The sequence below is a fragment of the Biomphalaria glabrata genome, chromosome 10 (assembly GCF_947242115.1).
Source record: "Biomphalaria glabrata chromosome 10, xgBioGlab47.1, whole genome shotgun sequence".
Classification (NCBI taxonomy): domain Eukaryota; kingdom Metazoa; phylum Mollusca; class Gastropoda; family Planorbidae; genus Biomphalaria; species Biomphalaria glabrata.
This window is the reverse complement of record NC_074720.1, coordinates 10,135,791-10,158,838: the sequence shown is the minus strand read 5'-3', so window position 1 is coordinate 10,158,838 and position 23,048 is coordinate 10,135,791. Positions and strand designations below refer to the sequence as shown.

At 37.2% G+C, this 23,048-nt stretch overlaps 1 protein-coding gene across 10 annotated transcripts in view; it reads right to left on the bottom strand.

Moving 5' to 3' along the window:
* Nucleotides 1–228: 228 nt before the first annotated feature.
* Nucleotides 229–23,048, bottom strand: part of LOC106054402 (alpha-(1,3)-fucosyltransferase fut-1-like) — a 30,564-nt gene continuing 7,744 nt past the window's right edge. For 2 of the 10 annotated variants that reach the window (XM_056044613.1, XM_056044618.1), the window contains exons 2-5: nucleotides 8,200–8,914; nucleotides 5,519–6,381; nucleotides 4,586–4,677; nucleotides 229–1,549 (exon numbers count right to left, since the gene is read on the bottom strand). In XM_056044613.1, coding sequence (XP_055900588.1) covers nucleotides 1,411–1,549; nucleotides 4,586–4,677; nucleotides 5,519–6,381; nucleotides 8,200–8,914 — 1,809 coding nt within the window. In that variant the 3' untranslated portion in view covers nucleotides 229–1,410. The other 8 variants (XM_056044619.1, XM_056044615.1, XM_056044614.1 and 5 more) reach the window with 8 other exon arrangements.

Below are 23,048 nucleotides of genomic sequence, written 5' to 3'. Positions count from 1 at the left end.
TTTTTAACTTTTGTATCTATCTTTCATTGTTTGTCTCGTTGCGTGCCTGCTCCCGATTCATATGCTGATAGGTTGGTGTGTGATAGCTTTAAAAATAATCATCCCCTAGACATAAAACGCGCCAAACACACATCACATTTACCCACCTGTCACAAAAGTGAACTTAAAGAGCACTTTCAAAACCTTTTACCACTCTACTAAAGATACAAGACAACGAACACAAAAATGTAAACATATTTGTTTTTTATTGTTACAGCTACAAAATTCACATTATTTCACAAATGAAGCTAATTTTCTTAAGTAAAGTCCACATATAATGTTGTACATTATCTGTGCACCATTGAAATACTGAGCTATGAGTAATGAACTTTCGTAAAATAGAGCATATTCAGGATAATTTATTCTTCTTATTATTATTGTTCTAAAAGCTATCAGTTACTTGAAAGCTCTATCAGTATTTCATATCTAAACAAATATTCAATTAATGAATCTAAAAAATGTTACCATCTACACGAGGTCAAAATATGTTGGGTTACATTACAAACCATTTGAAAGAAAATGTAGATTTGATCTATTTCTTGTAGAAATCATCAACTTATTCTGTCTGTCTGTCTGGTACAAATCTTGTACTCGTTATTTCTCCCACTTTCTTTTGTGAGATCAAGTTGAAACTTTTTCACCTTTATTCATTGTCGATGACTCAACAGGAATAAATAAATTAAAAATTAACAACAAATTTAATTAAGTAGGCTACTAGTAATTATTTGATTTTTTATTTAGATAAATTGAGAATAATTTTGCAGCATTTAGAGATATGGCACTAATTGTTCGTTTTTTCCTTTCAATCTATTGTTTTTACAATACCTCTATTCAAGTCACTCCTTAGTGCAGGTTGGACGCTGATCTCGTGTGTCTTAGCACGTCAGAGTGTCTTCCTTTCATTTCCCTCTAACATTAGTGTAAAGACTCAGTCATTGATACCAGTCATATCATACAAAACTTACATTGAAAATGCAAAGTTTTCCCCCTTCAGACCTTGCGATCTATGATATAAATTCCCATGTTTCTATGGCAGACGGTTAACAAAGGTGTTAAGCTGCCAGCGCGTTTACTTCCCCAACGGATGCCAGGTACTCATTAGAGTAGAGTGGTTTAAAAGGGGGTCTTAAATATCTCTAGGTGCAAAATTAATTTGTTAATACTTAAACTTAAGTACTTGTGTTTTTGCAAAACTTTGTCCAAGTCTTCACTGGAGACCCATTGGTTCGGAAGCCGAGCGCTTTGCTAACCAGTCTCTAGGTTTTCATGTTCATTCAACTCAAGTTTGTTTTTCTTTAGGTTTTCTTCAAGATTTTGATTTTCAAATTTTATTTAAGTTTCCTGTTTTAAAACAGACGAACAATGGCATCTTCAACGACCTGAGATAATGGAAGGTCTCTCAGTACATTCAACATAGATCAATAGTCTGACTACTGACTTTTGGCATGAACATGTAGACATCCAGTACAACGCAGCGAAGCAAATCACAGAGCTGAACTTAAATCTCCATCTGTTTATGAAGAAGAAAAAAAAAATGCATTACCTTTATACATCTTTGTATTTTTATGTAGATTTTTGAAAACACATTTTTAACTTAAATTAAATTAATGGCGCACTCTTACGCCAATGTGTTGAACGTTGGTAATCTACTCAGAAGCATGCACGAACTGGAACTAGATCTAAATCTTTTAATAGGATAAAAGAGAAGAAAAAAAAAGATCTAGATCTATAAGTTCGGCGAATTTATCAATGCACACTATACAATGGCTTGATAATAATGACTGCTTGTAATTGAAATATTCTGAATCTTATCTTATAAATTACTGACTACACTTAAAAAAAAAAAGAAGACAATTACGTCCTACACATTTCTGGTGTCAATTTAGTTCTGCATGTTAATCAACCCTAACCCAATGACCTAAATTCTGCTAACTCGTTTGTTTTTCTTGCTTGTTCTGGCAATACATACCACTCTCTAATGCAGCGGTTCTCAACGGCGACCCCTTTTTACAACACCCCCCCCCCTTTTCTGCCGCGACCCCCCCCCCCCTCCGTATACACACACAGCAATAGAAAAATGGAGAAAAAACAATTCATTTTTTCGATGGTCTTAGGCGACCCCTGGCAAATCGTCAATCGACCCCCATAGGGGTCGCGACCCACAGATTGAGAACCCCTGCTCTAATGGCACTAGGGAAGGAATGTAGATCTGAGGTGCACTGGCCTGGGCTCAAAAACATAATATGCTGCCTCCCCCATAAGATAAATTTAGTGTGTGGTACAAAAAAAAATGAGTAGTTCGTAAGTTTACCAAAAAGACATTTCAAATGCAAGTACTTTTAAATCGGATTTTATACAAAAACAAAGTGCCATGGCTCATGTAGGCCCCAATGGGTCACGAGCTATGGGCCAAAACGCAATGAAACCCTTACTTGCCATGATTGTTACGTTACAGGCTGCGAACCTCTAATTGATGAATTAAGACAATTTGTATTCACAAAAACTTTCGTGTATTAATTTTTATACGAAGGAAATAAGATAGTTTTAACATTCATTATTATGGGAAGCGTGGTTGGGAGGCTAAGTTAGCTTGAGCTTGGCTTGTCTGGGCTACCTAGCCTGAGCTAGCCAGGAAAATCAGTGACTTGGCAGAATTTATGTCATTGGTTAATATGCATGACTAAAAGCATGATGCGTAGGACGTAATCATCTTCTTTTTTGAAGTAACGTCTGTATTATATAAGATAAGATATCTATGAAGGGGGCTATGAAGGAGGCTTCAGGTTTGACACCCGAATCGAGCAGAGTTGTGTTTACTAAACTCCTATCTCTCAGATACCCCTCCCCCATTGGCCCACAAATGAGATTGGATCGTAGTGCTCTGAGCATGCTATAAGCATGAAAGTAGAGCTATATAAAAGATAAAATCTCTCTCTATATATATTTATAATTCTCTTCATTGCTCGACAGTTTGGACACCAAGACGTAAAGGAAAGATCACTTTTTTATTTCTAAAAGTCGGACTAGAGTTACCCCACGCCTTTAGCAGCGAAAAAGAGGGGGGGGGGGGAGAGAGAACAAGCAGTATTCATCCGTCACTAAAAGTCAGGGCCGAACTTAATCATTTTGACCAAGAAGTCATGGAAGTCATTCTTTTATTTCTGCTAGTTGGACTAGAATTACCCCATGTAAAAAAAGATGGGGGGGGGGGGGGAAGAACAAGTAATCTACTCTATATTCACCCGTTACTAAATAGCAGGGCCGGACTCAACCATTGTGAATTACGTTACGAGCCTTGCGTGTAGCGAAGTCATACAGTATATATCATAAAAATTCTGTTTCCTACATAGATCTCGCTCAATAGCAAGAATTACCAAATGTTTCAATCTATCTTTGAGAATTGTTGAACTCAAGTAATTCTTCATCAGTTTTCACCAGATTCCACAATTACAGGTATTGCATAATGCCGTTTTTTTTAATCGCTCGTAGGATTGGCGTTTTCCATATTGAATGACGCCCCATAATGACAATGTTTTGTCCATATATATCAGGAGATTTGTATGCGTTTTCAAAAGATTTTAATACTTTGCGGAGATTTCCATGACTTTTCGTATATTTTGCAATTTCGGGAGATTTCAAGGAGCTCCTTGTAGGCTAAATCAGGAGGCCTCGGGAAATCTGTTATAAGTTATAAAATTGTTTAATTTAATAATTTACACATAGAATTAGCGCGGGTCCTATGAAAGTGTGGGCCCCACTGCGGTCACAGAGGTAGCGAAGGCCTAAGGCCGGCCCTGCAAAATAGCGGCGTATGCTACGCTGTGGGTCGACTAGTTATTATTATTATTTAAAGTCCATATTTAGATCAATAGATAACGCATGTGTTGCAAGCTGGACTATATTTGCAGAGAACATATTGAACCGCTTTTATTTGTAAGGACCGGAAGAGGGGAAGGGGCTGTGCAAGCCTTGACAGCTGTCGCTGTTTAGTAAGTCTAAGGTGTATAGGTTATTTTTAGTTTACGACATTCTGTCAGAACACTACGTCCCAAGACCCAGACATGATGGTTGCGTGTTTAGGAGTGGGCAGGGTTCGACTTTGGGACCATCGTATCGAGAGGACGACAGACCGAAGCTCATACCACATGATAAGGCAGTCATCCATGCATGCAGGGCCTGCCCTAACAATTGCGGGGCCCTATGCAAACAGATTGCCCGGGGCCTTTTGGACACCAAGACGTAAAGGAAAGATCACTTTTTTATTCGTCTTTGCAATAACTATTAATTAAATGAAAGCTCACAATGCCTTTTTTATGTATTGGCATCCTAAAATAACAACTTCGTCTATTTTCGGTAGAATTTTATGCGTTTTCGGTAGAATTTTATTATTTCAGGAGATTTCCAAGAGACCCTGGAAAATCAGGAGGCCGAGGAAGTTATAATGGTTTAATTAAATAATTTTCACCTAGAATTAGCGCGGGGCCTTTTAAACTCGACAGCATAGGTTGCAGTGGCCTAAGGCAGGCCATGGACAAACATTAGTTACCTGCTGAATCTTTGTCGTCTGGAAAGGATTAGGGCCCTGAGTTTCTTTGACCGTTGACAGCAGATTGGAAGGTGATGTAGCCAGGTACTGCTCTGTGAGTATATAAGTATAAAGCAAGCAGGCAAAGCGTTGTGATATTTCTGATTGGTCGATCAGTAAGACTTATTCAACCAAGTCTAAGAGTGTAGTGTAATGGAATAGGGTGGTGTGAGAGTGGGCAGGATTCGAACTTAGGACCATCGTGAACGACAGACCGAAATACACTACCAGGCATTCATCCGTGCATGGAAAGATAAGTAACCTGCTGAAGGTGATGTAGCCAGGCACTATTTTGTAAGTGTATACGATTTAAGCAACTCAGCAAGCAAAGCGTTCTGCTAATTCTGATTGGTCGATGTTGAAGACCTTCTCAACTAGAAGAATAACAGTCGAAAATAAAGTAGCAATTTACTGTAATAGATTTTGTATAAATCTGTGTGTGTGTTTGTAAATTTGTCGTCTGTACAGGATTAAGGCTCAAGAATAAAGCAAACAAGCAAAGCTTTCTGGTCATTCTAATTGGTCAATCAGCAACTAGAAGAATGTTAAGCCAAAAAGTGTAGTGCAATGGACTTTTTTAGAACAGAGATATCTAAAAATTGCTTGGACCGCCAAGTCTAGCATGCATTCTATAATGCTAAAAATCATTGGTTTAGACTGATCAAAACATGTATGGTATCTAATACAGTTGAACAATCAATACATTGTATTATTGTTGATTATTCTCGTCCCTTTTACTGCCAGATAAGATTTCATCTTACATTTCCAAAGTCTAAAAAGGTGATAGCAAATCTCAGAATATGATACTACGTAAACACGTTTAAAGAAATAAAAAAAGATTAATAATATAATCCATGCAAGGGAAAATAACATTCGGTTGAATAATTTTATTACCATGTTGTCTATATCGTTTGGGGTAAGGCATTGATACTCTTTCTTGTAAAACCAGGCCGACATATCATTGTAAACTTTTTCGTAATTCTTCAAATTCCAGAGTCGTCTACAAAGCTCACACATGGGCACAGCTTCGTAGCGATACTCGATCCATTCATTGTCGTCTCTTAAGAGCGGGTAGTCTTCGTACAAAGACACATACTTATCTTTTTCTTTCAGCATCGCGATGTAGTCCTCATCGTGGGAGTCGAGATAGAGAATCATTTCAGCAAGCTCTTTAGGGGATTTAAAGTTGGCCGTGTTGATAAATATCTCCGACGGAAGAAGTCGCGAGTAGGTGTCGTGACCTTGAGCTATTACGATCATGTCGGTGTCAAAGTATCTGTACAGTTTTTCTGTAATGTAATCTCTACAAAAACTACTCTCAAACCCGATGTAAAACTTGTATTTCTTGTTGATGTCCTGAAGGCATTGCCTATCACATATTCTGGGGCATTTATGCTTCCCACATTTACCATAGACATCCACTTGTAGATACTTCTGAAGCTCTGCGATGTAATTTTCTCTCCTGGAGCTAGTCTCACAGTTCGACACCATCCAGGCCACCACTCCCGTCTTCTTGGCTAATATCTCGCGGTAATTTCGCCGCCTGACCGCACGGCGTCTCCTGACAACCCCGTGATATGTCGTAATATCGGCGTCCATTCGGTAAGACATGGTCCAGTTGAAAATACCGTTCCAGCCATTGTCTGTCGCAAACAAATCTCCATAGAACCAGTAGTCAATCGGAGCTTCAATCTGGTAATGTATAAGTACTTGATCTGCTCGTCTTTGTGGAGGGCTTTCCCCATTGACGAACTGAGCTGGGGGAAAATGTAAATATATTAATTAAAATGGCAAATTTAAAACAGTTGTTATTAAAAGGACTTGCTAAAATGTTTCCTAAATAAAATTATGTATTGTATATCGATTCTCGCCAAGTTTGTAGGATGCCCCCACCCCCTCATTTGTTTTTTTTTTTTGTTTTTATCTACCTCACCAATAAAAGTTTAAGAAACAATACATTGTACCTGTTTTAAACTCTTAAAAGTAAATAGGATTAAAAGCCTTTTTTGTGTTACACATATCACTATAATGATATAATGCCTTGTATGTTGTTATTTCGCTATTACATTTAGGATTCAGGGCTCAAGATGGTCTGGATTAGGCCGAACTGCCAAAAAAAACAAAAAAACAAAAACCAACCTTTAATTAATTAAGATGTCTTGGGCTAGGTAGATTACTTTTGTTTTTGTAATTTATTAAACAAAAGCCTGTGTTTTTTTTTAAATGTTCACTGTCATAATGAACGATCCTGTCGCTGGTGCATCATATGTGTTCGTGATTCTCCTTCAACGCAACGGAGTTAATTACTTCCTTCATAGTTTAGTTTAATTGTTTCTATTGATGTGAACTGAAATTTCTTATTTGGTCATGTATCAGTGTTACCATTTGTTTTATATGTTTCAGATGTTCCTTTAACATTGAAGACTCATACGTTCTCGTCCTTTTTTTTCCCGATGCACGATGGGGAATGACGGGGTTGGGGAGGGGGGTGCAGTGTTGATACCGGATCATAGAGACATTGAGAGCGCATAACACAGGCAGCCGTTTTCAGCAATGGGGACATTTGAATTTCCCAAACGCACATCTCGGACAGTTCCCATCTGGGAGAAGATTTTCCGTGCTGCCTTTAGCGCTCAGTAAACACAACTCGGCTCGAGTCGGGTGTCGAACCTCGAGCCTCCTTCATAACCAAGCCAAGTTCAAGCATTCTTAGCCTCGCGAACACGCTTCCCAGTCCTTTCCAGTCATGGGCCTGATAAGGTCTGTGGACATGTAGGCTACTAGGCTGGACATCTAAGAGAGGCCAATCGTCTTAGTAGGCCTGTACACTTGCCTGTGACGTGGCAGAGAGCAATTGGTCTCCTTTGGCCACAGGTTGCCACGTCACAGGCTAGTGTTCAGGCCTTTTATGACATTGGTCTAGCTCACAGTCAGTATTATGTGACATAACTGGAAATCTTGCATTTTATCTGATACAATAAGACTTTCCAAAATATGTTTTTAAAAAGACAAAACCTCCTTTATTCAACTTATAGAGAGATCAGTTATCTCTTAATAACTTATGAATGCTAAATATAAAACAATGGAACATTTTTTTCCTCCCATTCTTCCTTTCCCCATAGAAAGAACCCCGATTAAGAGAATGTGTATATCTACTAAACTTTGTAATAATCCAATAATTGGTATTTGGAAGTCGATGCGCAAAGTTTTCATGAACATTAATCTATTTAACTCTTGAAACAATAATGCCCTACATTCGTAAATTCCAGAACGAAATAGTCCTTACAAAAACGCAATTGTCCTTTCAAAGCCGATGTTGGATCTAGATCTAGACCTAGTTCTCTAGTCAAATTAAAATTTATTGTTTTTTTACTTTGAAAAATTATAACGCTCAAACTATATATATATATATCAGTGTTGAATTTCTAAGAAAATCGTTACAGCCGTTTTCGAGAACAGTGTCCACCCAACCAGGATTTTGAGCCCATGAATTCGAAAGCTGAATAGAGGAATTGTAAAAAATACGCTGAATCATTAACAGAGAAAGAGATCCCAAGAAGTCAAAACAGACTCACCATTGATTAGCATTGCGCTGCTCGTTGCGGTATAGTTCCTTTCCGATGTTACAACACAAGGGAAGTCTGGACATGCCCGCAGCGGTTGGAGCCCATCTATTGGAGCCTGTGCGATCTTGTGTTGCCACCATAATATGATCTTCTTCTGTTGGACGTCACGTAATGCCTTATCCTCATCTCTTTCGAAAAATAATAATCTATTAAAAGGGACGTAAGCTTCGAAATCTGAAGTATAAAATGGGTTGTCTGCCTTTTCCAAATATGGAAATGGTCGATACTGAATTCCGTTTTCTGTCCAAATGTCTACCTTTTCCTCAGTTGTGTAAGACTCGAGACCTAGACCAGACCTTAGAATGTACTCAGAGATCGAGTCATTGAATGCAGTCATATCAGTCAAAGCTTTAGTCAGCGGGGTGAGGTAGGTGCCCAGGGACTTGCTCAAGACAAAGTTTCCCCTCAGTCCTCTGATCTCATTCATTGTTTGGATTTGGTCATACTTGACGAGAATGGAAGGCTTCCGGCGTACAGCTTTGAAATCGCTTTTATTGTTGCAGGATAATGTCATTTCGTCAGTTTTCTGGTTTTCGTCTAAGCGATGTACTCTGGTGTTTGGTGAGAACATGGCGAACCAGAGGAATGGCCCAAATGTCATCAACGAAATAGTGATAGCAAAACAAGTTCTGTGGTGACGAATTTTAATAGGCAGCTTTTCCATCTGAAACGACACATATAACACACAAACGTAAGACAAAAGAATATTTCTGGAGCTATTGGAAAAGTGTATTAATTATTAAACAGATGAATTTACTAGAGAGTGTCTTAACTCTTTCTCGCCGTAATTATTTACCACATTCTGGTGGAATCAACGCTGGTATCGTCAGTTAGGAGAGAAAGAGTTAAGGATATATAATAGAAATTAACAACGCTATTCCAATTCTATCAAGATAATAATAGAAATTTGAGTTTTACTTAAAAAGAAAACTCGTGGGCGACTCCTTTTGTAATTGTCCTCTTTATCTGAAAAACAGGCCCGTCTGGAGGGATACAAACAGAAGTAATTTGTTACATCCCTAATACCGATGGTTCTTCTTCCAAGACACTCGTATTCCAAGACACTAGTATTCCAAGACACTCGTATTCCAAGACAATCGTATTCCAAGACAATCGTATTCCAAGACACTCGTATTCCAAGACAATCGTATTCCAAGACAATCGTATTCCAAGACACTCGTATTCCAAGACACTCGTATTCCAAGACACTCGTATTCTAAGACACCCATATTTCAGCTGAGACCGAGAGCCCTGTGAGTGTCCGCCATAAAGCCGCCCCGCGTGGAATGATGTGTTTATAGTAACTCGGATTTTAGGTAGGCCTACTATTAACTGACGATACCAACGTTGGTTTGACCCTATTACATTACATTAATTTTTAGTTTTATAAACTTTAATTCGTGTTATATAACAAGAGCAAGCATTCTTCTATAATTATATACCTAATTTAGTATTTCCTAATTACAAAGTTATTGATGTTTAACTACTGAAACACAAATGAGCAAAATGAATGATTCCATCATAGGTTGAAAATAATTACGGAGAGAAAGAGTTAAAAGCATTCATAAAAAGGCGGGGAAAGACCAGAATTCAAAGTCATGGCTCAGGCCGACATACTAGCTTTTCTGAAATAGAAGATTTTATACTTATCTATTGTTTGTTACTAACTTACTTTAAAGCGGCGACATTTAAAGAGGACTAATTATACCACCACCTCAGTTAACTATAAGTTCTTTCCCTTGTTTGAGATATCAAACAAAATAATTCATTACCAATAGTTCATAGCTAATTGGTTCATTTTTAGCGGACCCTGAAAGACACTATCGCTAGTAGGTCTATATTAGGGGAGATGACCATTTACCTTATATCTAACACATTTATGATAACGGTTTTAGATTTGTTGTCAAAATTATTTTTTACATTTGTATTGCTAAGTTATGTAATTTCTATCATACTAATTACTATACATTTAAAAAAAAAAATGTTAAACTTTTTATTACAGATAAAAAATCTATTAAGTATGCATATAAGTTGAACATAATATAAAACAACAATTAATAAGCAATTTTTTTTTAATTATCGCGTAAACTACAGGTGTTCCACATTCCTCCTACGAAACTGTTTTTGTCTTTAGGAATAAGAGATTGACTCTTTACAAAACATTGAGATCAATTAGATATACATTATAAGACATCAGGTAGTCCAAGTTCACATCTAACTTCACATTCACTTTCACCTATCGTTTGGTCTGCTAGACCGCTGGGGCACCATACAAGATCTGTCAACCTACTTTCTCCATTCTTCTCTGTCATTTGTCTTTGATAGAATTTAATTATGATGTTCTTTCTGAAAATAGGCCAGTAATAGAATATGCATCCTCTGTTAGGGAACCCCTCAACTCAAGAAAACATTAAGAAACTGGAACAGACACAAAATAGAGCAGTGAGATTCATAACAAACGAATATTCACACTTGACTAGAGTAACACCTTTAGTAAAATCACTAAATTTAGAAAGCCTTCAGAACAGAAGACTCAAAACTAAAGTAGCAATTATACATAAAACACTGAACCATAATCTTCAAATACAAAAACAAAATTTAATAAAATACTCTGAAAGACACAAAGATAAAGGCACATTCCTCGTCCCATATGCTAGGACAAATTTGTACAAATACTCCTTCTTTCCTAGTGCTATTAGAGCATGGAATGGGTTGCCTGAGATAGCCAGGAAAACCAGTGACTTCGCAGAATTTAAGTCATTGGTTAATATGCATGACTGAATGCATGACGCGTAGGACGTAATCATCTTCTTTTTTGAAGTAACGTCGGCATTATATAAGATAAGATAAGAAATTTTTGAGCGAAATTTCAGCTTGATCCGAGATTAGGGTGTGGGAGAAATAAACATTTACAAACATTTTACAAGACAGACAGATTAAGTTGTAAAAAAAAGGACAATGATTCAAAATATACCGAGGTGATACATCTCGAGTGTACAATTAATTGCAAATTACTCTGCAAGGCATGCATGGATAGCCATATGACGAGATTTACTTTCCTTTTTGTTCATGACTAATTGATTCACTGAATACAAGTGAACCCAGGACCAAACCAAACACCGAGCTTGATATAGCTGCCATCGACAGTAACAATATTAGTATGGAGAGTCCCTGACGATTTGCATGACACTTTCAGAACATTTTGTGATGCGGACAATGGATCAATAAATACAGTTGGTTTTTTTTTAGATCTTGCAACTCGAATGTCATGGTGCTCATGCGTTCATAAAAAATTCGCATTCCAAAATGTTCTCCCAGAATATGATGTCTATACCTTAAAGTGTGTCCCCCTGTTGTAGATGGTCGTTGACTAGTAGCACTACTGCCGGTAGATAACTAAACCGCAGTAGGAATAGTAGATCTTAACTTATAAAACGTGAAATAGCTTGAATAATTTCTGTGTAAACAATACTAAATACAACTTTTATTACAATATAGACAAATATCAACTTGAGATAAATTAAATAAATATAGTAGACTTTAATAATAAAATATAAAATGGTAATTCGGAACCAAATCTAACTCACTACAAAAACACGTCTTTTCAGTCTGGCGTTCAGGTATCGTCTGTCCTAAGACCGCTGACAACAATGCCGCTTATCTTGCATCATTTACAACCAATCGCTAATCTCCTCCCACCGTCACCATACACACACACCATAACATCCCCCGCACTTAAAAAAACGGAATAAAAGTGTATAGCATGAAATGGAATCATTTAGAAAAGAAGAATAAGTTGGAAGGGAAATCAATTCTAGCGTTTAACAGGCCATATTTTTAATTTTCCTATTGCTTAAAGATACACTTTATATATATATATATATTCTTAACCTTCGTATTCCCTACCCGAAAATTTAAATTTCCCATAACTGCAGTAGCCAATCTTGATGTAACAGCTCTATTGAGTATTCTTATATTAACTCACTCCGTCCGTCTGTCTGTCTGGGTGGATTTTTAAAACACTTTTTTTTTTCCCTCTCACTTTCCACTCTGAGATTAAGTGGAAATTGCGCACTATTGTTTATTGTTGATGGCGACACATGGATCGATAAGTGTTAATAAATTAATTTATATTTATAGAAAAAGGGGAGATTAAACTTTTGCGATTAATGGCAGCGAGTGGACATATTTAAAAAAAAATATTTTGCTTGTTACATGCGGTGAAAGTCATGTATATGGATGTTGCTTTATTATTTTTGTTTAAATTCGTACGTGCATTTGTATAGGGGATGTATAATCATGTATGAATCATCATGTGGTAAGTATATACCACCTGCGATATGTAGATGTAATCAAAAGCAATGAACATCAGATGTTGACTAGAAATATTATTATTATTTATAGATTTTATATAGCGCTACTTTCATGCTTTTAGCATGCTCAGGGCGCTTTGGTCCAATCTCATTTGTGGAGGGGGGAGGGGGAGGGGAGGGGGTATCTAGGAGTTGGTTTCCGTGCTGCCTTTAGGCGCTCAGTAAACACAACAGTGGTTTCTGTCCGAGTCGGGTGTTGAACCTCGAGCCCCCTTTCTAGTTAGCGCACTTAGCCTCTCGACCACGCTTCCCACTATTAATAAAAGAGTTTACGACACTATTTGTGGGAGCAAATAAATCATGGACATAAAAATAATGCAGCAGTTCCAGTTATTGGATGAATGCTGACAATGTGTTGTATAGCTATGTCCTGGCTTGGGTCTTGCGTGTTGTGTAAATCTAACACCACTTCACTTATTTTACAGTGCGAGTTCAAGCTAGCCAAGGGACATCACAATTAAATACAGTACACCTGATACATCTTCTGAATACTATCAACTGATGTTTATTTACAAATGGGGGTGATGGTCTTGTCTCACTATCCGTCGTTTAAATTAACAGTCTTTATCAATATTCTTCTATCAGCCCTAGCTATGTTTTTTTCTTTCCTGTCACTACCTTTACCGTCGCTAAAAACAATGCACAATAAATTGACCTAGTTTAGTTCAGAGAATATGTTAGTTTGGCAAATAAATTTATTGTGCCATTTTTTATTAGCCCAAAGAAGTGACATAGTCAGACAGACGAGTGACGTTGCAGAATACGGGTGCATGAAGAAGCAGAATATGGCTAGGGCTTATAGAAAGAAAATATCTATTTATGCATACAAGTGGAAGTCAATTTAAAACAGCAATTAATAAGCAGTGTTTCATATTATAGACATGAACTATAGCGCAATACTATACATCTAGTACACTTAATTAACTAAACGAAAAAGTTTTATTTGCTGAGACTTTAACTAAGAGATTAACCCTTTCCACAACAATTAGATAACCATTCAATAACATCAGTTAAGGTAGGTTCACATTTAACGTCTCCTTAATCTTCTTCTATCCCTTTATCTGTAGGATCGTTGGGGCACCACTCAAGATCAGTCAACCGTTTTTCTCCATTTCTCTCTGTCCTTTGCATTTGATACAATTTCATTCACTGACAGGCCTGTCAATTCTTTGATGTTGCCTTCCCATCGTTTTCTCTGACTTCCTCTTTCTTGATCTACTTCCTGGTACTGTTCCCTGAAGGAAGATCTTTGCGAGCACTGAGCACCTTGTGATGTGGCCATAGAGTTTGAATTTACGTTTTTGGACAGTGGTTAGCAGGTGATCGTAGGATCCAACTGCTGTATTCATCATGTGTCTAATCTTTTCATTCGTGATGCGGTCTTTGTTAGAGACACTCACGATTTAACTATATTTTCATAACCATCTGTTCATTGAATACATATAAGTATTAAAAATGCACTAATAATAGCATTATTTAATCTCCATATCCTGTGATATCAAGTCTACCAATACTGTTACAATACAGGGCCTATCACTAACACTTTCGACACGAGCATGTATCTTCTCTATGTATTTCTCTGTAGTTCTTGATAGTTTGTAGTTCACATTTTCCTTCTTATATTCGTTCTAAAAATACTGAAACCTGAGCTAACCTTTTCGGGAGCCGATTTGGAGTATTCGTTTCTACACAAACTATCTTTGTAACCTAGTTAAACTTTAATCAATGTATTGACATTCTATTCTACGATTTACTTATACTAATGACCTTTTTTTTTAATAACAGTAACTTGATACAAACTGTTGGATTTAAAATATTACGAAAACTATTGAGAATATTTGTATGGATTTTATCCCGCTAGCATTATCTTGTACAGACTTAGATTAATGTTTATTTCATGGCTTCAGGTTTCGTTGTTTTTTTTGGTAACGGAAGAGTGAAGTGATAGAGTTTTACATCCTTGTTTTATTGCTAGTTGTTCTCTGGTATTATTAACAGTTCTGTTGGTAAAGTTCTGCGTTAGGTTGTAGATCCAGAGAGCTAGTCCAATTCACTCTTGTTTTTTTTTTTTTTGTCGTTGTTTTTTTGTTTGTAGGTTTGTTTGTTTGTAGGTTTGTTTGTTTGACACGCTTTGAATGTTCCTTACGAGTCGAAGATAATTTACTTCCAGGACGACTGGGGATGGCAACGAGCAGGGTATGAACTCGGTACCATCGAGATGTCCGAACGACAGTCCAGCGCGCATACTGCATGACCAGGCAGCCATCATTTAATACAGAAAATGTTGAGTAAAAATGCGAAAACTTTTATTTTGAAACAAAACAAACTTGCCTTTATTGAATACATATATACGCAAAGTTTGAAAACACAAATTACAGGATGTTAAATGATTTGAACCAATGTTTCTCAAACTGGGGACAACGACATCCTGACAAGGGGAAGAGACGTCATGAGAAGGGGGTGCTACGTCGTAACAAAGGGCGCCGCGACGTCCTGAAAAAGGGGCGAGAAGTCCTAACAAAGTGGCGCGACGTAATGAGAAGTGGGCGCTGCGTCCTAACAAGGGGGCGCAACGTTTTAACATGGGAGCTCGACGTCCTGACAGGGTGAGGGAGAGAGGTACTCATCATGTGACTAAAAATGGTACTTTCATAGAAATTAGAAATCCGTGTTTTGAATATTAACCATTAAAATGATGATATATCACAAACTTAAGGACCTTAGAAATGTATGCCGTATCTGTGATAGGCGTATGTAACAATATCAACTCCAAACGTTTTGAATAAGACATTTTTAAAAACGTAATTCGTTTCGATTGCTTTGGTCAGAACGGTCAAATGTCTCACTACTGTAGCACATCGTTATGTCGACAACCTTTTTTTTATTGCTTAACCAAAAAAGATCCGTGACAAGATCCTAAGAGACCGTGAAGTAGGTTACTTGTTGTTATAAAGCTCAACAATCAACAAAAAAAATAAAAAAAAAAAAAACGGCGCTTAGTTTTGATGTTTGCCATGAGACAGAGGCGTAGTGAGCAAAACGTGCTCCCGGCGCAAGGTACCTTGTTGGCGCCCCCCCCCCCCCAAAGCCAGCTTCAATGAAATATATACTTATAAATTAAAAGTATTGAATAATACTACAAATAATCTTAGAATGCATTACCTAGCTAAAATATCTACAATAATTGTATTTTTTTTTGGCGCCTCCCTGCGTATGGCGCACGGGGCATCGTGTCCCCTGTGCCCCCCTCACTACGCCTCTGCCATGAAATGTTTGTTTTTAAGGCAGTTAGCATGTAATTGTATGAATTGATGAAGAACAAAATACTGTAGAAGAAAAATATAAAAGCGAAAAACAAGAAAAATATATAAAATACTTTTTAAAAAAAAGACTATACCTCTATCATACAACTTATAGAGAGATTAATTTTTTTTCTAATCACTAATGAATGTTAGATTTAACCAAAAATTGTACATTATTTTATCCCGCCACACTTACTTCTCAATCAGAAAGAATCCCTTGTTTATCAAATATATAGATCTACTAGACTTTGTAAAGCTCCAAAAATGGGTCTTTATCTTTATACCTAGACGTAGATGACGATACGCAAACTGTACTTGAACATTCATAATGTCCGCATGCAAACATGCCCGAAGACGTGTAGTCCCTTAAGATAAATATTTTCGCGTTCTCTAGCCAAATTTAATTTTTTAATTTGAAAAATTATAACGGTCAAACTAGAGTTTTCTCAGTTTGGCCAACGAGATAGTAATTCTTTTTCCAACGATATACAGCAACTATCAAATTGCTAGGAAACTCGTTAGAGCCGTTTTCGAGGTCCGTTTCTACCCCGGCTACACCCACCCACCCAGAAGTTTCCACGAAGATACGAGTTCTTTAAGAGGTATTGTACTAAACTTTAAATACAAATATAGTTCACAGTAATGTAGAGTACAATGTAGATCTGGATCAACCATGAAAACGCTTCAGTATTCAACGTACCCCTCTTGAACAGCACAAGATTACTTTCACTGACCGAAACATGTCAAACAACAAACTTACCGTAGCAGAGCTCTTAACATCTGACATCCTCTTATTTATAACTTTCTGATTGTGTCTCGACTCACTCGGTACTAACTACTTGACTTTCTCTCAATCAGCAGCTTTGAAAGCTCAGACCATGAATTTTTTTTTTTTTTTTTTGCACACGTTTCAAGTGATATCTCTTCAGAAAAAATATCAAATATATATATATATATATATATATATATATATATATATATATATATATATATATATATATATATATATAGTTCTCATCGTGGCCCAACCATGCGGTACACCACGATGAAAAAGTCATGGAAAGATATCTCTTTCATTTCTGCAAGTTGGACTAGAGTTACCCCACGTCATTTTCGCATTGACTGTGAGCGAGGCTCAGAAAAAAAAGAGGGGTGGGGGGCGTATGCTACGCCACAGGTCGGCTCGTGTATTATACTCAAGTTCTGTGATCATTTGATTACTTCACTTGTGTCTGGTTACAAAACAAACAAAAAAAGTATTTTATTTTTAAATACTGTTATAACCTTGCCATGCACACTACCATCCAAGAGAAAGCAGAAGATGCGCACTGTTAGAGACTAGACTGAGAAGGATGTTGACACTAGAGAGAAGAGAACGAAGTTAAGCCCAAGTCTAGTGCTGATGAAGAGGATGTGCTATAGACAGACGTTGTTCTGTTTATTTTTGATGTGCCCCATGTAAATAAACATCGATATCGTTGAGTCGTCTCCTCTTAAGTTATTACAATACTTTTTTTTTAAATGTAATTCCTTCAACAACGCGACTGTCGTTTCAAAACCAAAATAGATCTACCTCTAGATCTAGTTTTCTAACCAAATTTAAATTTAATTCCTTTTTAATTAGAAAAATTATAACGGTCAAATTAGACTTTTACCATTGCGGCTAACGAGCTAGTAATTCTTTTCTCAGTGATATAATCAACTGTTAAACATCAAGGAAAATCATTAGAGCCGTTTACGAGATCAGTTTTCGGGTTCCAGCCACACAGATTCCACCCTCCCTGAAGTAGTGACTTCAATAGAGGCATTCCAAAGAGAAATGAAAACCCATTGTCAGGGGCAGGTATGGCGAGAGTGAATATGTTACTTTGTTGATATTTTGATATGATAGTTGTATCCCTTTGTTTATATACTCCCAGGCCCAGGTTATGAATGTGAACAGTCTGCACGTGTTATGAACTGAATGATTCAGTCTTCTTGAATGTGCGAGAGAGTGTGTTAGTCAGCGGAGGTCTTGTTTCCGGTCCAGGAAAGTTCGACGTTTGTTTCCTGGATTGGTGTTTGTGAATTAATATTTACAGAGAGTTGATGTCATTGTGTGGTTTATTGGGTATTAGCTTAAAGTTATTGTTATTTTTTTATGAATATCTGGAGTTGGAGTTAGAGTTTGTATCTATATATATAATTCTCTTCATGGCTCAAGAGTTTGGACACGCAAGAAGAAGTAAAGGAAAGATCACTCTTTTATTACTGCAAGTCGGACGAACTAGAGTGACCCTACGAAAAAAAAAAAAAGAATAGGGGGAACAACAAGTAGTATTCACCCGTCACAAAATAGCAGACTTAACCGTTGTGACCAAAAAGTTATGGAAAGATCTCTCTTTTTTTATTTTTACCCCACGTAGTTTCAGCGGTCTGCGAAAAAAAGAGAGGTGTGTGTGGGGGGGGGGAGAACAAGTAATCTACTCTGTATTCACTCGTCACTAAATAGCAGGGCCGGACATAACCAATGTGGAGCCCTATGCGAAACGGATTTCGCGGGGCCAAGTTTGGATAGGGATACGGATAATAAATGAAATTCAAGAGTTTGTATTAGAAAATAAGTTCGTCTTTGCATTTTATTTATTCTTTACTACGTACAGAACTACTTTACGAGCCTTGTGTGTAGCAAAGTCATACAGTATATCATAAAATTTTTATTTCCTTTATAGATCACGCTCAATAGCAAGAATTATCAAATGTATCAATCTATCTACGAGAATTGTTGACCTCAAGTAATTCTTCATTAGTTTGAGGCGCGAGAAGCTTCTTTCACTAGATTCCACAATTACAGGTATTGCATAATGCGTTTTTTTATCGCGCGTATGATTGGTGTTTTCCATATTGAATGACACTCCAAAATGAAAATTTTCGTTTATATATTTCAGGAGATTTGTATGAGTTTTCAAAAGATTTTTAATAATTTCCGGAGATTTCCATGACTTTTGCATGTATTTTGCAATTTCAGGAGATTTTCAGGAGCTCCTGGTAAATCAGGCGGCCGCGGGAAATCTGTTATAAATTATACAATGGTTTAATTTAATAATTAACACCTAGAATTAGCGCAGGTCCTATGAAAGTGTGGGGCCCACTGCGGTTGCATAGTGGCCTATGGCCGGCTATGCAAAAAAAAAAAGCGGCGTATGCTACGCCAACGGTCGACTAATGAGCCAAGCAAGAAAAGAACCTGATACCCATAAGAAAGGCCAGATACGATATGGCGGCTCAAAAGGAAAAAAATTAAAATTGGGGACGTTTTCGCACCGGACTCTGTTCGATAGGTGCCTACTTTGCAAGGATTCGAGGGAATTTCGAACTCAGATGTGGACACAGAGGGACATTGAAACAGCGGAACACAGCCTCTAGGACAACAGGGAACTAAGACAGGACATGACTAGTTGAACAGATAGCTTAGTCTTGACAACGATAGAGCTAATGCTTGCAGAGGCCTTGCCCGTACTGAGAAGTTCAAACCCTAAGGAAGACTTTTTTTTTCCCTGAAAGTGAACCATTTCATTTAAAAAATTATCTATGCAAGCAGATTTTTTTAGAAAAAAAAATACACCACTTTTATATGAAAAACTTCAGGGGAGGTATGTTTGTTTTTTAAGTAGGTCACAGACTTCTCCATTAATAACTCAAGCTTCATTTATAGATTCGCGCATTGGTAATTGCATCTAAGGTCACAATGGAAAAAGTATCAATGTATTATTATAAAAAATATTTTCCGTTTATTAACTAATTCATGGCATAAAATATTGATTAAAAGTTGTATTTAAAAAAAAACAATTTCATACGAACTTAGCTTTAGTTGTAAGTTAAAAAAAAAACTACTTTTATAGCGTGCATTTTTGACATATCTTCATTATACACTTGACAGTCTAAATAAGACTAAATAGAGCCCAGATCTAGATAGCATATATTTAATAATAATAATAAGGCTTGTCTGCGAGCCCAAAGATTAGTGAGGAATGCAGTATTTCTCTTGGCTGCGCAGCCCCAGCTGTGACCTACATATTTGGCCACATCCAGGGCAAGCATAACCATTGTCCACAGGTGCTCGATTTAGATTTTTTTTTCGCCGTCTGCGTTTGTCTTCGGCAGCGGATTTTTTTAAATATTTTTACATCGTGTAATTAAATGTAGATTAATTTAAAATACATTTGGCTCTTGATAATCCGACGTTAGAAGAATGGAAGGGTGTCGAATTACCGGAAGATAGCTGTTCTTCAAAGTAAGGAGAGGCACCATTCAATTACTGGCATATCTCTCAATATAGCAAAGTCTATCTCTCCTTTTTATATTAAAACAATTCATTGTCATAAATTGATTAACTAATCGGATAATTTATTTTATTGATTCATATGACGTCATCGACTATGAATAATTGTGCGAAATTTCAACTTTATCCGAGAATGGAAAGTGGGAGAAAAAAGTATAAAATAATCCACCCAAACAGACAGACAGACGGACTGACTTAATATAAGTTTTGTTTGGAAAAAATAAAGCACGAATATTCTCAACTCAAGAGTCTTTCCTTTTCATTCAAACAAGAAGTCTACAAACCTGATGTTCTACAGTCCTACACCTACAACTAGAGCAATAAATGCTCGTAGCTTCTTTTCTAAGTTAGATATTATGTGAATTTGTAGTGAAAAGAATCTCGCCATTGACATATAGCCTACAAACTTAAAAAAAAAAGCCAACAGAAAGTAGATCTAGATCTACACTTACCTAAGCATAAAAGAAAACAGTTCTACGAAATAAAATAACTCATGCAAGACATTAGTTGTTTTTTTTATTGTAGAACTTCCTATCCGTTTCAGAATTAAAAAAATAAACAAAGCAAATCTGTTCTAAAACAAATGTTATAAAGCGTAAATATCATGTACTTAAATCAATTGCTAACCGCAGAACTCACACTCACCTATGATCACGTATTTTATCGTTAGAAGCAAGTGGACCACACGTGCCTAGTGACTAACACAAGATAAAATTTGTATCGATCTTGTCAACTCTCCCTTGCCAGCGATTGGTCAAGAACGCAAAGCACACATACACAGGCCAGGTAGGAGGAAAACAATCATGGCTGTTGCACAGAATTCGATTTTTTAAAAGTATATTAATTTGTATAATTTTTTTTTATTGATGTGACCGTAACCGGATAGGAGGGAATGGATGAGGAGGAGGTCAAGGTCCCTAAAATATTAACGTCTGCTAACATTTCTTGTTACATTCAAGGGAAAACGGCGTCACTAATCAAAGCATTCTTCACCAAAATTGAAATTTTATACCCTTAAACTCTAGGATTAAGTGCAATCTACTTAAGTGTAGCCTAATTGTTTTGAGCGAAATAACACAGTGATATCCGCAACTTACCGCCAGGCCCGTGTAAAGAGGCTCTCCGGCCTCATGAAACTTGTAAAATAAAGCCTCAGATTGTCAGTCCCACTTCAAACTGGGTCATTTATTCATGATGATGCTATCCGTGACACGCCTGTCACGCGTGACCCCAAACCAGAAATAGATTGACCACAACAGTAATAACTGAAAGAAATTGAAAATGAGTTCGTGGGCATACTATCTGATTACTATTGGGCTTCGAAAAGTAGACTGTATATTAAAGCCAAGAAGCTGAATAAATTTCACGTGATCTATCCGAGTATATTCTAAACGTTAAATGGCGAAACAACATCTTGACACAGAAGTCTTAGCAATAGTGGGCATACACAATCACACGTATTCTAATATTGGCTCAGAGGGTTAGAACCAAAAAAGGATGAGGATAATAAAACAGACTTGTCGGAAGGAAAAAGTCAGATGAAAAAATGAAGGCCATCAACACAAGCTCTAGCTGGAATAGTTTGTTTCCTCTGCAGCTCAACATTTGGGCCTCTTTTCCGACTTACTCGCTGCACGAGAAGGCACAAAAATTGCGGTGCTTGACTGTCGTTTGGTCCTCTCAATGGTCCCGGGTTCATACCCGGCCCGCTGCCCCCCCCCCCCCCCGCCATCTTGTGGGAGGTTTGGGCAAGGATGTAGATTATCTTCAACTCTGAAGGAACATCCGAAACATGTAAAATATTTTACAACCAGATTGCGTCAAAGCGTTTCTGTGCAGCGATATGTAAGTATAGGTAGATCGGGCTACACGGTCATGGGTGGTTTGTAGCTTCAGACAGCCTTAAAGCCGTATTATTTTCTTATTCCAGAAAGTAAAGAAAGAAATGTTTCCCTTACAGACCTTGAGATCTATGGGGCAGATGATTGAAAGTTCATCTGTTTTTATGGCCCACGGTTAACGAGGGTGTCATGTGGCCAGCACAACAACTAATGTCAAGTACCTGGTTGGACTCAGAGGTGCCCAAAGATCTCTAAATTAAAAATTCCAGAATCTTCACCAGGATTAGAACCCGGGAATCCCGGTTCACAAGCCAATCTCTTTACCGCTCAACCACAGCGCCTCCATAACTTAAAGAATAACACTTAACAAACTTTTTTAAAACTGAAAATGCACTTATTGACAATATGTTTGTATAAAGGTTTCAACTTCAATGTAGATATGTGAAAAAAACAACAAGTGAAATCATAAAATGTTGAACAATTTAAACAGAATACAACTCTCTTCAAAAACTTAACTCACGTCTTTCAGTCAGTCAGTCTCCGACTTGCACTGACTTTCATAAGCCGTTAACTCCCTTTTTTATAAACTTATCCTCAGGGGCGGACTAGCTATATGGGCTACCGGGCAAATGCCTGATGGGTCGGTGCCTAAATGGGCCCCTATTAAATATCAGCAATTCCCTTAAACGAGATTGGCCTCTCCTTACCTCAAACAAAAGAACTTTACATATTTAACAGAGTAATACTAGCCACATATTTCGAAAAAAACGGATTCGCCTTAACCTTTAAAACTTTGCTTTAACAAGTTTAAATTCTCTTGACACACTAAGAGATTAACAAGTAACATAAGACCCATAATTTGTTATTGTCCTCTATAAGTCAAACTAGTGTGTACATACTCAAGTGGATCTAGAACAGGATACTAAAATCATAAATATTAGTTAAACAGTTAAACGTGTAA